This window comes from Rhinolophus sinicus, chromosome 1 (assembly GCF_057876585.1).
Source record: "Rhinolophus sinicus isolate RSI-liver-muscle chromosome 1, RSI-T2T, whole genome shotgun sequence".
NCBI lineage: Eukaryota > Metazoa > Chordata > Mammalia > Chiroptera > Rhinolophidae > Rhinolophus > Rhinolophus sinicus.
Window position 1 is genome coordinate 120,540,941 of NC_142501.1, and position 13,161 is coordinate 120,554,101.

Genomic DNA, 13,161 nt, shown 5'->3' on the forward strand with positions numbered 1-13,161 from the left:
ATAAAAGTTCTAAGGGAAAAAGAATTTGATTATGATGGCATTGACGTACATAATCCAATGGGGAAAGGACAGCTATCACATGCACACAGAAAAGCTATTACAGAGAGTAAAATGATTTTCCTCTTATGTAAATATGTACACATATTGAAAATATCGAAAAATTATGCTTTTCCAATTTACTCCCATTCTTAGTATGGGCTAGTAACAACTTTCTAAACATCAGATATATAAAAATGAATGAGAAATTGTCTTAGGCTTCAAAAAGTCACTTATTATTGTGGGGGGAAAATACTATGGAGAAAAATGTATTAAAATATATTGTTTTTTGTTTTTTAAAAACATTGTTAGTAAATGAAAAATTTCCTGGTTAATTTTAAAGTGTAACAAGTTCCATAAAGAATAAGGTTATCACAGTTTACTTGAAGAGTACATATGAAGAATGTGTGTGTGTGTGTGTGTGTGTGTGTGTGTGTGCGTGTGTATACACATCTGTATATATAATATAGAAATAGGCTTACAAACATTAGAAAGAGGTATTTGGTTTTTCAAATGTGATGCTACCCATGTTTTTCTTTTGTTTGTTTGGTTTTTTTTTTTTTGCTTCCCTTGTTTTTCCTCTCAGACAGCCTTACAAGATTTTTTTTCACAGCTGTTTGAGTTATTGATGTGAAAACACACACAGGCAGTTTTGATGTTCAGAAATTGAAGTCAATTACATACTTATATCTGGTAGTGTTACCCACAACTTTGATAGACAACTGCAAGAAGTAGTTGAATTTATTAAAATAGAAGTAATACATTTACAAATGAAATAGTCACTTTTTTTAAAAACCCCTTAGTAGACTTTGTTCACATCCTAAGGAACACTACGCAGCACACAGAGATATACAGGTGACTTATTGGTTCTGCAAATTGACTCCATTAACATTTCATATTGATGGTCTTTTCGATACATTCTCCAGTGTAAATCATCAGGGCTGGATTCCTGAAGCCAGATAATCTATTGTGGATAATGGAATCAAATACCTTTTCAAAATGACCTTTGTTAAAATACAAGGAAAGAATTGACATTTTGGGTTATTAAACTGAAGTCTTCATTTTTACTTTGACTCTCACTTGTTGGGCAATTATTTTAATTCTCAAAGACTCACTTTCCTCATCTGTAGAGTAGATATAATAACATCAGCCCTATTGAGTGCTTTGAGAATGAAATGAAATAATGTAAAGAATATATTTGTTCAGTCTACTAGGATTAATAATGTTAGCTTCTTCCATATCATGTATTTTTATATTCACTTGAATTGTCAGTCTAAGTAAATGTTTTATATGCATGCCCTTTATACTTATCAGAAAATAAATGCAGTTATTGCCTATGAGTAAATTTTTACTCTAGGTTATGGGCAACGATAAAATTGTCTTTCACATCTCTACCTCCTGTTGCAAAATGTATGATTTATAGTAAATGAGACTAAATTAAAAAGAAAACAGTTAAGTCAAAAATGTGCTCTCTTCTTTCACAGAAGGAAATAACCACCTGACATATGTATTGCGTGTGCCTTGTGTTCTAGGCTAGAAATGCACAGCATGTGGGTGGATGCTTTCTCTCCTGCCTCTTACAGAGACAAGCATCCTTATTCACTTATGCCACTCTTTCCCACTGTACCAGATTCTTCAAAATTCTTCTCAATGTAGCACCTCAAGAAGCCATTTCACAATGAGGAAAAATTATGTAATATTCCTGTGTTAATGCATTATGGTATGGGAAAATAAGGTAGATATGTAGATGTGAGGAATTACAAATAATTAATTATGGAGCCATCTTTTAAAAAAATATATTAGTTGATTAATATTTACACTGACTATACAACCATATGGCTGAATATTATACTACTGAGAAAATGCCAGTTGTTTAAAAGAGTGTTAGTAAGGTTTTGACTCCTTCAAGGGATCATGATAAAGATCACAACTTGAAAAACATTTTTTCTAAACAAAAGCCATTTTGAAAATATTGATACATATTCATCATTAAGAAATATTAGTCTTCATATCATCCATCATTCAGTAATTATGTATGGAACCACACATGGTATATATAATGCAGGTCACTAATAATACCTGACCACATGGAAATGTTTATAGTAATTCAGTGGTAAACAATAATTAAGAAGACAATGCAAAATAAATAAATTATGGCTTTCCAAATTAATGGTAACAACTATAAGTTCTGTTTCGTGCCGTAAAACACACACACACACACACACACACACACACACACACACACACATATGCTGTGAGAACTGGCATGATCTGGAAAGGGAGAGATAGTACATAAATTGGACATTCAAGGATGAGTATGATTTGCTAGTTGGAATGGAGAAGAGAAGGTATATATAATCATTAAGGTATTTGTAGCAGACATTCCAACTTTGACCAGTTTAGACAGCATGGTAGTCCCTGCTAACTGCCTTTTTGTTCTGTAAAAACAGAACTCCAATTTTATTTGGGGCAGAATTGTGACCAGCTACAAATACCATTATCTCCAAACTTCCTTGTGCCACCAGTGGCCAATGAGATATCCACAGAAATTTGGGGAAGCTGTCGCTTTCAGAAAGAAAAAGCACCAGAATATTACAAAAATAAAAACAAAACTTTTCTCTTTGCATTTCTTTCAATGTCTTGAATATTTGTGACACTGGGAAGTACAGCAGTCATCTTGCAGCTATGAATAAGCATGAAGATGATAAGATGACAGAAAGGAGGCATGGAAAATGGGAGCTCCACAACTGTACAGTTGAACCACAATGCCAGCCTTAAAGTGACAACTTCTTGACTTGAGATAAATTAATTCTGTCTGTTTAAGCTACTGTTATTTGGATTTTTATTTTCTTGGAATCAAATGCATTTTTAATGGATGTGGACAATAAGAAAAATATATTCTCTCAAAGCATATAAACTCAAAAGCAAGGGAACTCTAGTGTTGGTTAATTCAGTAACCTTTATCATCAAAAGTATAGAACTGTATGGACCCCTCCCTTCTGTATGCTCTGCCATCTTCAGATAACTAACTTTTTATATACTGAGCTCCTCCCCAAGTTCTCAAAGGGAGAATCCACAAATATTGGTTATAGATTGGATATGGAAATGAAAAATATAGAATCAAAGGTAACTCCAAAGTTTGAATCTTTAAAAAGAGAGAGAAGTTTCAGGCTACGAAATTAATCAATCAATAATTTCAAAGAGGTGAACCATTGGGAGGGGTGAATTATAAGTTTGTTTTAGGTCTGTTGGTTTTCAGGTTACAATTGTATGTTGCAAGTGGAATGTTCAACAAGCATTTGAAGATAAACACTTGCATTTCCTCATGGCTGCAGATTTGTGGGCCATCGACATAAAAGTGTGAAAGGCTGTGGGACAGAATGAGTGAAGATATAGAGTGAGAAATTTAAGCAAATAAATGTATGATTTTTTTTTTTTTTTAAATCGAGAGGGTCACCACGACTATGTCTGCAAATTATAAGAAAGGAATTAGTAGAAAATGTGAGATTGAAGGACATGGAAAAGTTGTATAACTTTGAAACTAATGAGGCTGTGGAATGCTAATAGCAGTATCGATAAGAATTTGAGCCCAAGCTGAAATTAGCCTTTGGAAAGAGAAAAGGAAAAGAGACATAATTTGAGGTACAAAGAAGGAACTATAAGAGAATTTATCCGGATTGTGTAGATATCCTTCGAGCTAAAGATAAAGCCATATGCTAAATAAACAAGGAGGGATATGAGTGATCACAGAGAATGGAAAAGGATGTAGAATAATTATTGTAGGGCCTATGTGTCAGGGAGTCAGTTATGTAGAAATAACACAGTGCAGAACCTGTATGTTACATTGTTCTAAAAACATATTATGGCTATTTTGTATGTACATTGGAAGACTCTGCATGTTTGCAGTTGTATTAGCTAAACACATGAAGGACTCAATTTCTCACTTTTATCCATATTGTTTACATAATAGAAACCTATCTAAATCATGTAATCTGGTGTGACAAGCATAAGAAAGGATATACAGAGCCCATACATATGCATACAAATATCAATAGATTATAAGTCACGTGGAATGAATGAAAGAAAGGTACATAATTAAAAATGATTTTATTCTGGGAGATAAGATACAATCATGCCTGAAAAGTGAAATGCTGATATTTTATGAAAATACTCTCAGAGATCCCGAAAGTTTTCTATAAAAATGTTAAAGCTTTATTTGCTATATGTTTGGCATCCATTTTCGCAGCAAATTTTCCTTCCGATGAAGTTTCTATATGCTAATGTGTTTTATGTTAAGAAAAAGTTATGCACGAGAAACCACCTAGAGAAGAAATGGTAAAAATAATGCAAATTTCATCTTTCTAAAAAGAAAAGAAAAGTCAACGACAATCTCAGTTGATTCACACTGATTCAGTCACCCAATAATTCATTCAGTCTGTACAACACAGTCAGTTTTTACAGTGAATGCTCAAAAATAATAACTGCTGTGCAAAAAAAAAAAAAAAAATTAAAGAAAGAAAAATGAAAGCAGATATCTGGGAGTTATGATAGCACTTTTCACAGATAACTAGGTAGTTATTATCCCGTAATTTTTCTTATTGTGAATAACTTAATTTTAATGAGTTATCAATCACCACTTTTGGAAGAGAATTTCTTTCCTTATTTGGTGACTAGCTCTGAAAGTTTGTAAGTGGGTGATTGGTATGGTATGCCGAAAGCGTTTGTGTCCTATACAGTTTACTATCTCTCGAGGGCACCTTTCCTTTAGTAAATGATTTTACCTCTGTAATGGTCCATGCTGTTCAAACAGCAGAGTAAGCAGAGGGACTGAATTAAATATCCAGGCAACTGCAGCTGTTGATTTAGTTGACTTGAGTTATCTGTATTATCCTAATGTTATGTTCATTGTTTATGGGTAGACACAGTTTTATCTATCATTTATGAATGTTATTAGTAAATCAATATAACTCTTAATGGATAAATGACAATATTCATGCACTGCTTCTAGACCCTGTGATTTAAAAAAAAAAAAAAGCTACATTGTACAACTGATGTTATCAATGAGTATAAATGTTCTGGTTCTATAAATTTATAAAGAACTAGAATATACACATACTAATTTAAAATCATCACAAATGTAGTGTGATATGCATTTCCAGAACATTCCATTAATATTTTTGTTTCCTTAGGCCAGTATACTAGCACAATGGGAAGCTGCAATTTTGAAACATCTTCAGGAAACTGGACCACAGCCTGCGGGCTTACTCAAGACTCTGAAGATGACTTGGATTGGGCCATTGGCAACAGAATTCCTGTGGAAGCATGGCATGCAGACTCCGATCACACACCAGGTAAATCTAGTGAAGATACACGGGTGACGTTATCCATTCCTGGAAACCTGCTTTAACTATCTGAGTGAGTGTCAGAGTGCATCGTTATGTCTGTGGGGAGTAGAGCGCAATAGGTTTTATGAAAAGAGAGTCCCTTCTATTTAACCCCTGAATCGTTGAATAGACCCAAAACTGACATTGCAACAAGGAAATCCATGACTCATGTTTTAGGAGACTCACAGACGTTATTACCTCTAACCTAAATGTGTTCTTAAAGCCACCAATTGGAGCAGGGGCAAGTAGGAGGCATTCAGATTAATGCAGGCAATAGACAGAGGTATAAAATTAACAATGATAAGAGTTCTCATGAGGCCACAATGGCCAGTAGCTGGCCACCAGTTTTATTCCAGTTCCTCGGAAGTGCAGATGTGGACATGTGAAAGGTAGGTGGTGATGGAAGGAATGAGCAGCTATCCACAAAGTCTTGGTGAGTCTTGCTTCCTGCACTGTGATTTGAGATGAATGCAATCATTAATGGTTTTACAGTTAATGAAGTCAGAGTATAAGTAGGCTCGTAATCTTATTTACTTTGACCCTGAAGTCTTGCCTATTCAGCACTTACCTTACGAATCAACTTTTCCTAAGGATAAAAAATAACTTGTTTTAGAGATAACTTTTCCTGGGGTTCAAATTTTTCTAACTATTCTTAGGAATAAAAAATAACCTAAGATATTTGTGATGGTTAAATATATGTGTGAACTTGGAGGAGGGTTTTGGATGAGGTGAATATTTAAACAAGTGAACTCTGAGCAGATTGCTCTCCATAATGTGGGAGGGCCTCATGCAATCAGTTGATGGCCTGAATAGACCAAACAGACTGGCTGCCCAAGGAAGAGGTAATTCTCAAACAGATGGCCTTGACTTTATCTGCACCAATGATTCTTCTGGTTCTCCAACCTGCTGGCCCACACTGCAGGTTTGGGGTTTGCCAGTTTCCATAATCACATGAGTCAATTACGTGTAATAAATATCTTTCCATATTTATATATATCCTGTTAGTTCTGCATTTCTGGAGAATCCTAACTAAAAATGTTATTCAAAATAATGGGAGCCTAGGCACAATGAAAAAGAGCAATATTATATGGAATTAAAATAACTTTCCATAGGAAAAGTATATGAGATTGATACTACCATTTTATTAATAACACTAATGAAAAGAGAAATTATATATGTATATATGTATGTATATATGTGTGTGTGTGTGTGTGTGTGTGTGTGTATATATATATATATATATATATATATATGTATATGAATAAATATATCAGGCAGATTGAAAATGTCATGATGTTCAATTACAGCATGGGTGTTCACTCTTATTTTGAGGTTTTTCCTTAATTCATCTTCAAGCTGAATATTCTTTTTGACCTGCCAAGTTGTATCTCCTCTTCCTTTGACCAAGTTTTTTTTTTTCTTAAAATACTTGAAGTTATTATACACCAGGTTATAGGTTAATAGAACAGAATAGAAAATCAAGACACTGAGATCAGTAATTAGGAGAATTTAGTATATAACAAAGGTTAATTCAGTGGGAAGAGATGTATTCTTTAATATTGTGCTTGTATATTTAGTTATCCACCTGCAAAGAAATTAAATTAAACCCATTTTTCTTCTGTATATTTCATATACAGAAATATATTCCAGATACATTAAGGACTTAATTGTAACGAATAATTATAAAATTTTTGCAAGAAAACAGAGGGTAAACTATATGTAATTTAAAGGCAGAATTTAACTTCCAAAAGTCTAGAAGCTACAAAAGAAATGATGTACATATTTGATTATGTAAAATTGTAACTGTGGTCTAAAAATTCCATAAAAGAAATCAACAGGCAAATAATAGTTTAGAAAAAAAAGGTGTTTTTTTTTACAGATTATAGATGATAGATAGATAACTCTTACAAACTTACTAAAAATGACAATTTTAACAACCAGAAAAGACTTACAAAACCAATTCACAGATGATCAAATTCAAATAATCAACAAATATATCCAATGAAACTCCAGTTCACAAGTCATCAGAAAAATTCAAACTAAAATAATGAAAAGATGGAAAAAGATTTTCAAAAACCACCTATAGATGGCTGAGATGTGGAGGTGGGGGAGCACAAGGAGGATACTCATACATGGTTATGGGAAATTTTCCATTTTGGAAAACATTCTGGATATAGAGAAATTAAAAAAAAATGTACATATATGTGTATAGGATATTTATTTCAGCATTATATAGTTTTAAAAAATGGGAAATGAAATGAATGCCCATTATTCAAACAATCATTTATTTTTTTCCTTTGTTGCTTTATTGGTTTATTGAATGTCAGGCACCTTTTGAGGTCCTGGGAATGCATTAGTGAATAATACAGACAAAAATCACTGCCACACTGGAGTTCACATCCTACAAGGAAGGAAAAGATAATGAACAAACATAGTATGTAAATAAATTATATGGACTGTTGGAAGCTGTGGGGAAAGAAAGAATGGAGTAACTAGGATTGGGATGGCCAAAGGATCTGTGTGTGCTTTGGAGTTGCGGAAAGGTTACAATTTAAATAGGTTGATCAAAATAGGCTTCATAGAGAAAATATAGTTTGGTAAAAGGCTTGAAAGAAGTGAGAGAGTGAGCCATGTGGATACCTAAGGCAAGAGTGCTCCAGCCAGAGTGCTAGCCAGTGCCAAATGCCCTGAGATCAGAGTATGCCTGATGGGTGTCTCAACCTGGGCACTAGATAGGTTTGGGATAATCATATTAATTGTTGTAGAGCTGTGCTCTGCACTGTAGGATGTTTGGCAATATCCATGATCTCTACCCACAAGATGCCAGTAGCACTTCTCTCCCTAGTCTTGACAACTAAAATATCTTTAAAATTTTCCAGTTATTCCCTGGGAGCCAAAATCAAACCCCATTTTCCCCATGCCTAGAGGTAGAGCCTGGAGGCCAATGTAATTTTTAAAAAATCCATAGCATGCAATATCACACAGCAACTAAAAAAAGAGAGTTTTGGTGCCTTACAGTTGATGTGTAGCAATTTCCAAAGGATACTGTGAAAGGAGTAAAGCAATATGCTAAATGGTTATGTACTGTGATCCAAATTTTCTAAAGCAAAGAATGACTAACACCCCCTTATTTATGCCTATGAATAAGTATGTATGCAGACATTTCTATGGATAACTATATGAGCATGGAGAAAAGTATGACAAAGGATACATACTTATTTATTAACATGGATTACTACTTGGATAGGTAATAGGGTTGCAGTAAAGGAGAGTGGGAATAAATCCAAAAAGAAGAAGAAAATAAATAAGTAAAAACAGGAATTGCACCTCAAAAGAAAATCCAATATTTACGAGTATGATGATAGAATGTTTACGTGTTTGTAGAATTGTGGTGGATATTTGTAAGTTTTACCACTTAAAAAAACTTGACCTATTGCTTTTCAGTTGTTAATATTTATTTTTTCTTCAACACTTCTTTTCCTCAATTTTGCATTTCTAAGGATTACATCTTTCTCTACAAATTTAAAGATATAAATAAGCAAAACAAGAAAATTTTCTCTAGTAATCCCGGTAGTAAACCTTCTACAAGCTTTGTGTTTAGTGAAATATAGTGTGAATAAGTTCATATGTTATAGAATATTTTTACCAATATAGTTTTAGTTATAACATAGACTTCTACATTAGGATATTTCAAAATTATCTAATATTAAACTCAAATTATTTTCTAACACTTTCACTATAATAGATATCAATAATGAATATACATTTTTCATCCTAAGGATAAATATATGTTTCTTTACTTTGAGAAGTTATGAGAAATAAGCCAATGTTTACTTTTGCTACTAAAATCCAGACAATAACATGTAGATACAAATGCCTATGATTTATTTATTTTTATTTATTTATTTTTAATTATAGTTGACATTAAGTATTGTATTAGTTTCAGGTGTACAACATAGTGATTACACATTTATATACCTTATGAAGTGATCACCCGGATAAGTCTAGTATCTCCTGACATCATGCATAGCTATTACAATATCATTGACTATATTCCCTATGCTGTACTTTACATCCCTGTGACTATTTTGTAACTGCCAATTTGTACTTCTTTATCCCTTCACCTTTTTCACCCAGACCCCCAGACCCTCTCCCATCTGGCAACTATGAGTTTGTTCTCTCTACCTATGAGTTTGTTTTTGTTTTGTTTGTTCATTTATTTGTGAGTTCTTAAATAACATTTGCAGTGCCTTTTTTTTTTCTTAAGACAGAATTTTAAAACTACACATCAGATCTACTGGTATAATGTTACTAATGGTACAAAAGCATTTTAGGTTCAATTTAGGAAAAGATGAAAGTATAATCAAAGGACATGAGAAGATTCCATGCATTTTTCAAAAAGCCAAACATAAGTGATCAGTTGATAGCTTTTTCTTAACATTAAATCTTATTTTATATTAATTTTAGGTGTACAGCATAGTGGTGAAACATATATATAATTTAAGAAGTGATCCCCCGGACTAGTACCCACCTGGCACTGTACATAGTTATTACCATATTATTGACTATATTCCCTATGCTTTACTTTACTTTCCATGACTATTTTGTAATTATCAATTTGTGTGTTTTAATTATTCACCTGTTTTACCCTTCCACCCAACCCCCTCCCATCTATCACCCCAACAAATCTAGTACCCACCTAACACTATACATAGTTATTACAATATTATTGACTATTTTTGTTGTGCTTACCCTACATCCCCTGACTACTGTGTAACAACCAATTTGTACTTCTTAATCCTGTCCCCTTCTTTCACCCACCCTCAAACCTGCTTCGACCTGGCAATCATAAAAATGTATCTATGAGTTTGTTTTTGTCTTGTTTGTTAATTGTGTTCTTAGATTGCACATATAAGTGAAATGACTTTGCATCCGTCTTTTACTATCTGACATGCTCCACTCAGCACAATGCCCTCCAGGTCCATCCATGCCACCACAGATGGCAAGAACCCATTCCCTTCCCTGGCTGAGCAATATTCCATTGTATATACGTACCACCTCCTCTTTATCCATTCTTCCATGAGAGACACTTAAGCTGCCTCCTTATCTTGGCCATTGTAAACAATGCTTCAGTGAACATATGGATGCACATGTCCCCTTGAAGAAATGTTTTAGATTGCTTCAAATAAATACCCTAACGTGGGATAACTGGGTCTTTCATTGTCTCTTCTTATAGCCTTTGTTTTAAAGTCTTTTTTTATCTGGTATAAATATTGCTACTCCAGCTTTTTTTGTTTGTTTGTTTTTTTAATTTACATTTTCATGAAATAACTTATCCCATTCCTTTACTTTCTGTCTGTGTGTGCCTTTCAATCTGAGTGAGTCTCTTGTAGGCAGCATATGTAAGGGTTTTGTTTTCTTATCCATTCATCCCTCCTATGTCTTTTCATTGGAGCATTTAATCTATTTATATTGAAAGTAATTATTGATAGATATGTAGCTACTGCCATTTTATTATTCATAACTGTGATCCTTTTTTCCCCCATTTTAAAGAAGTCCCTCTAAGTTTCCTGCCAATACTGGTTTGATGGTGATGAACTCCTTTAGCTTTTTCTTGTCTGGAAAACTCTTTATCTGTCCTTCAGTTTGAAATGATAGCCTAGGTGGGTAGCATAGTCTTGGTTGTAGGTCCTTGGTTTTCTTTGCATTGAATATTTCCTGCCAATCCCTTCTGGTCTTCAAAGTTTCTGTTGAGAAATCACCTGATAGTCTTATGGGAGCTCCTTTATAAGTTACTAGTTGCCTCTCTTGCTGCTTTTAGGATTCTCTCTTTGTCTGTAATGTTTGCCATTTTAATTATAATGTTGTCTTGTTATGGATCTATTTGGGTTCATCTTTTTGGGGACTCTCTACAATTTCTGGACTTGTATGTCTATTTCCTTTGTCAGGTTAGGAAATTTTTAGTCATTATTTCTTTAAATAGGTTCTCCTATGTCACTTGCTTTCTCCCTTCTCCTTCTGGTACCCTATGATGCTAATGCTGTTACTCTTGATAATGTCCCAGAGGTCTCTTAAACTATCCCTTTTTTTTTTTTTTTTTTTTTTTTGGGGGGGGGGATTCTTTTTTTGTTTGTTTTTGCTGTTCCAATTAAGTGTTTCCTGCTACATTGTCTTCCAAATCATTGATTCAGTCCTCTGCTTCATCTAGTCTGCTCGTGATTCCTTGTGGTTCATTCTTCATTTCAGTTACTGTATTCTTTATTTCTGACTGGTTCATTTTTATGGCTTCTATGTCCTTTTTTATTCTTGCAATCTCTGTTGAAGTTCTTACTAAGTTCCTTGAGCATTCTTATAACAATTGTTTTGAACTCTGTCTCTGGTAAGTTGCTTGCCTCCATTTTATTTAGTTCTTCTTCTGAAAGTTTCCCCTGTTCTTTCATTTGGGAGGCATTTCTTTGTTTCCTCATTTTGGCTGCCTCGCTGTGTTTCTTTCTATGTATTAGGTAGATCTGCTATGTCTTTCAGTCTTGGCCAGGTAGCCTTATGTAGTAGATGTCCAGTAGGGCCTAATGGTAGAGTCTCCCTGGTCACCTGAGGCAGGTGCTCCAGTAATGTCTCTTGTGAGGATTGTGTGTGCCCTCCTGTTATAGTTGAGCCTTGATTGCTATTGGTATGTCATTGGGTGGGATTGACCCTCAGGCTGACTGACTGTGAGATTTGCCCATATTCACAGCTTATGGGCTACTGTGCAGAGAGCTTTCCCCTTGGAGCAGGATTTGCCCCAGTAGGCTCTGGTGCTTGTTGAGACTGCCCTTTGTGTGTGCTGCTTATGGGGATAATTGGGTGGTGCTCTGCTGTGGCCTGAAGCAAAAATCCAAGTATGTTGGTTCTGGGGCCTTTTGGGAGGGCTCTGGTGCAGACCCACATCACTCATTGCCTGTGACCAGCTGGGGCATACATGGTAGGAGCTACAAAGTGATCCATGGTTGGTCACTGCCTGTGTAGTACCTGGAGGCATGTGGGAGAGGGCATGCTGCAACCTGAGAATGTCTGCCACCAGTACCAGGCCTGGGGTAACTCCACAAAAAGCCAGGATACCCTGAGGCCTGCTGCCACCTGCCCACTCCCTTAAGGTTCAGCCACTGATAAAGCCTCCTGCAGTATGCGAGTTGGGTGAAGCAGGGTCCCAGGGAGTCACAAGAGTGGGAAGAGTTTTGATCACTAGGTTAATGTAGACTCTGGTTTGCTGCCACTGCTGAGCCTGGAGCAACTGAACAAAAGTCTCAGAGCACACCAAAGCCAGTAGCCACTGGGCTGAGGCCCATGGACTCTGATAGTTTTCCAAGAAAGAGTGCAATACGGGAGGGGCTGTTTGCTCATGGAGAAAGTGCCTCTGGCAGTGCATAAGTTGGGTGGGGTGGGGGGGCAGGCTGAGTCAGCAGGGTGGACCTTCAGAGCTCACCAGACCAATCAGATTCAGACTTGGCCTGTGGGGGGGCGGGCTCAACACAGGAAAGATGGCATCTGCCTACCAGTTGCACAAGAGGAGGACTCCTCATGGGCAAAATACCAACTGTCTACCAGTTCTCCCCCTGCAGTCACACACCTCAGTTGCCCTAGATATGTCTCCAAGGCCCCCCAAGTCATTGTCCCTCATTGGAGCCCAAGGTGAGTGTTTGAGAGTGAATGAGTCTGTATACAGGCTGCTTAAGAGGATGCCTGGATTTCTCATAGCCTTCCA

The 13,161-nt window shown here is 35.5% G+C and overlaps 1 protein-coding gene across 1 annotated transcript in view; it reads left to right on the plus strand.

Moving 5' to 3' along the window:
* The window catches only part of MALRD1 (MAM and LDL receptor class A domain containing 1), a 544,472-nt gene that overhangs the window by 366,776 nt on the left and 164,535 nt on the right, over window positions 1-13,161 (plus strand). Inside the window, exon 31 of the mRNA XM_074324842.2 lies at window positions 5,226-5,387. Coding sequence (XP_074180943.2) covers window positions 5,226-5,387 — 162 coding nt within the window. The remainder of the gene's footprint in view (window positions 1-5,225; window positions 5,388-13,161) is intronic.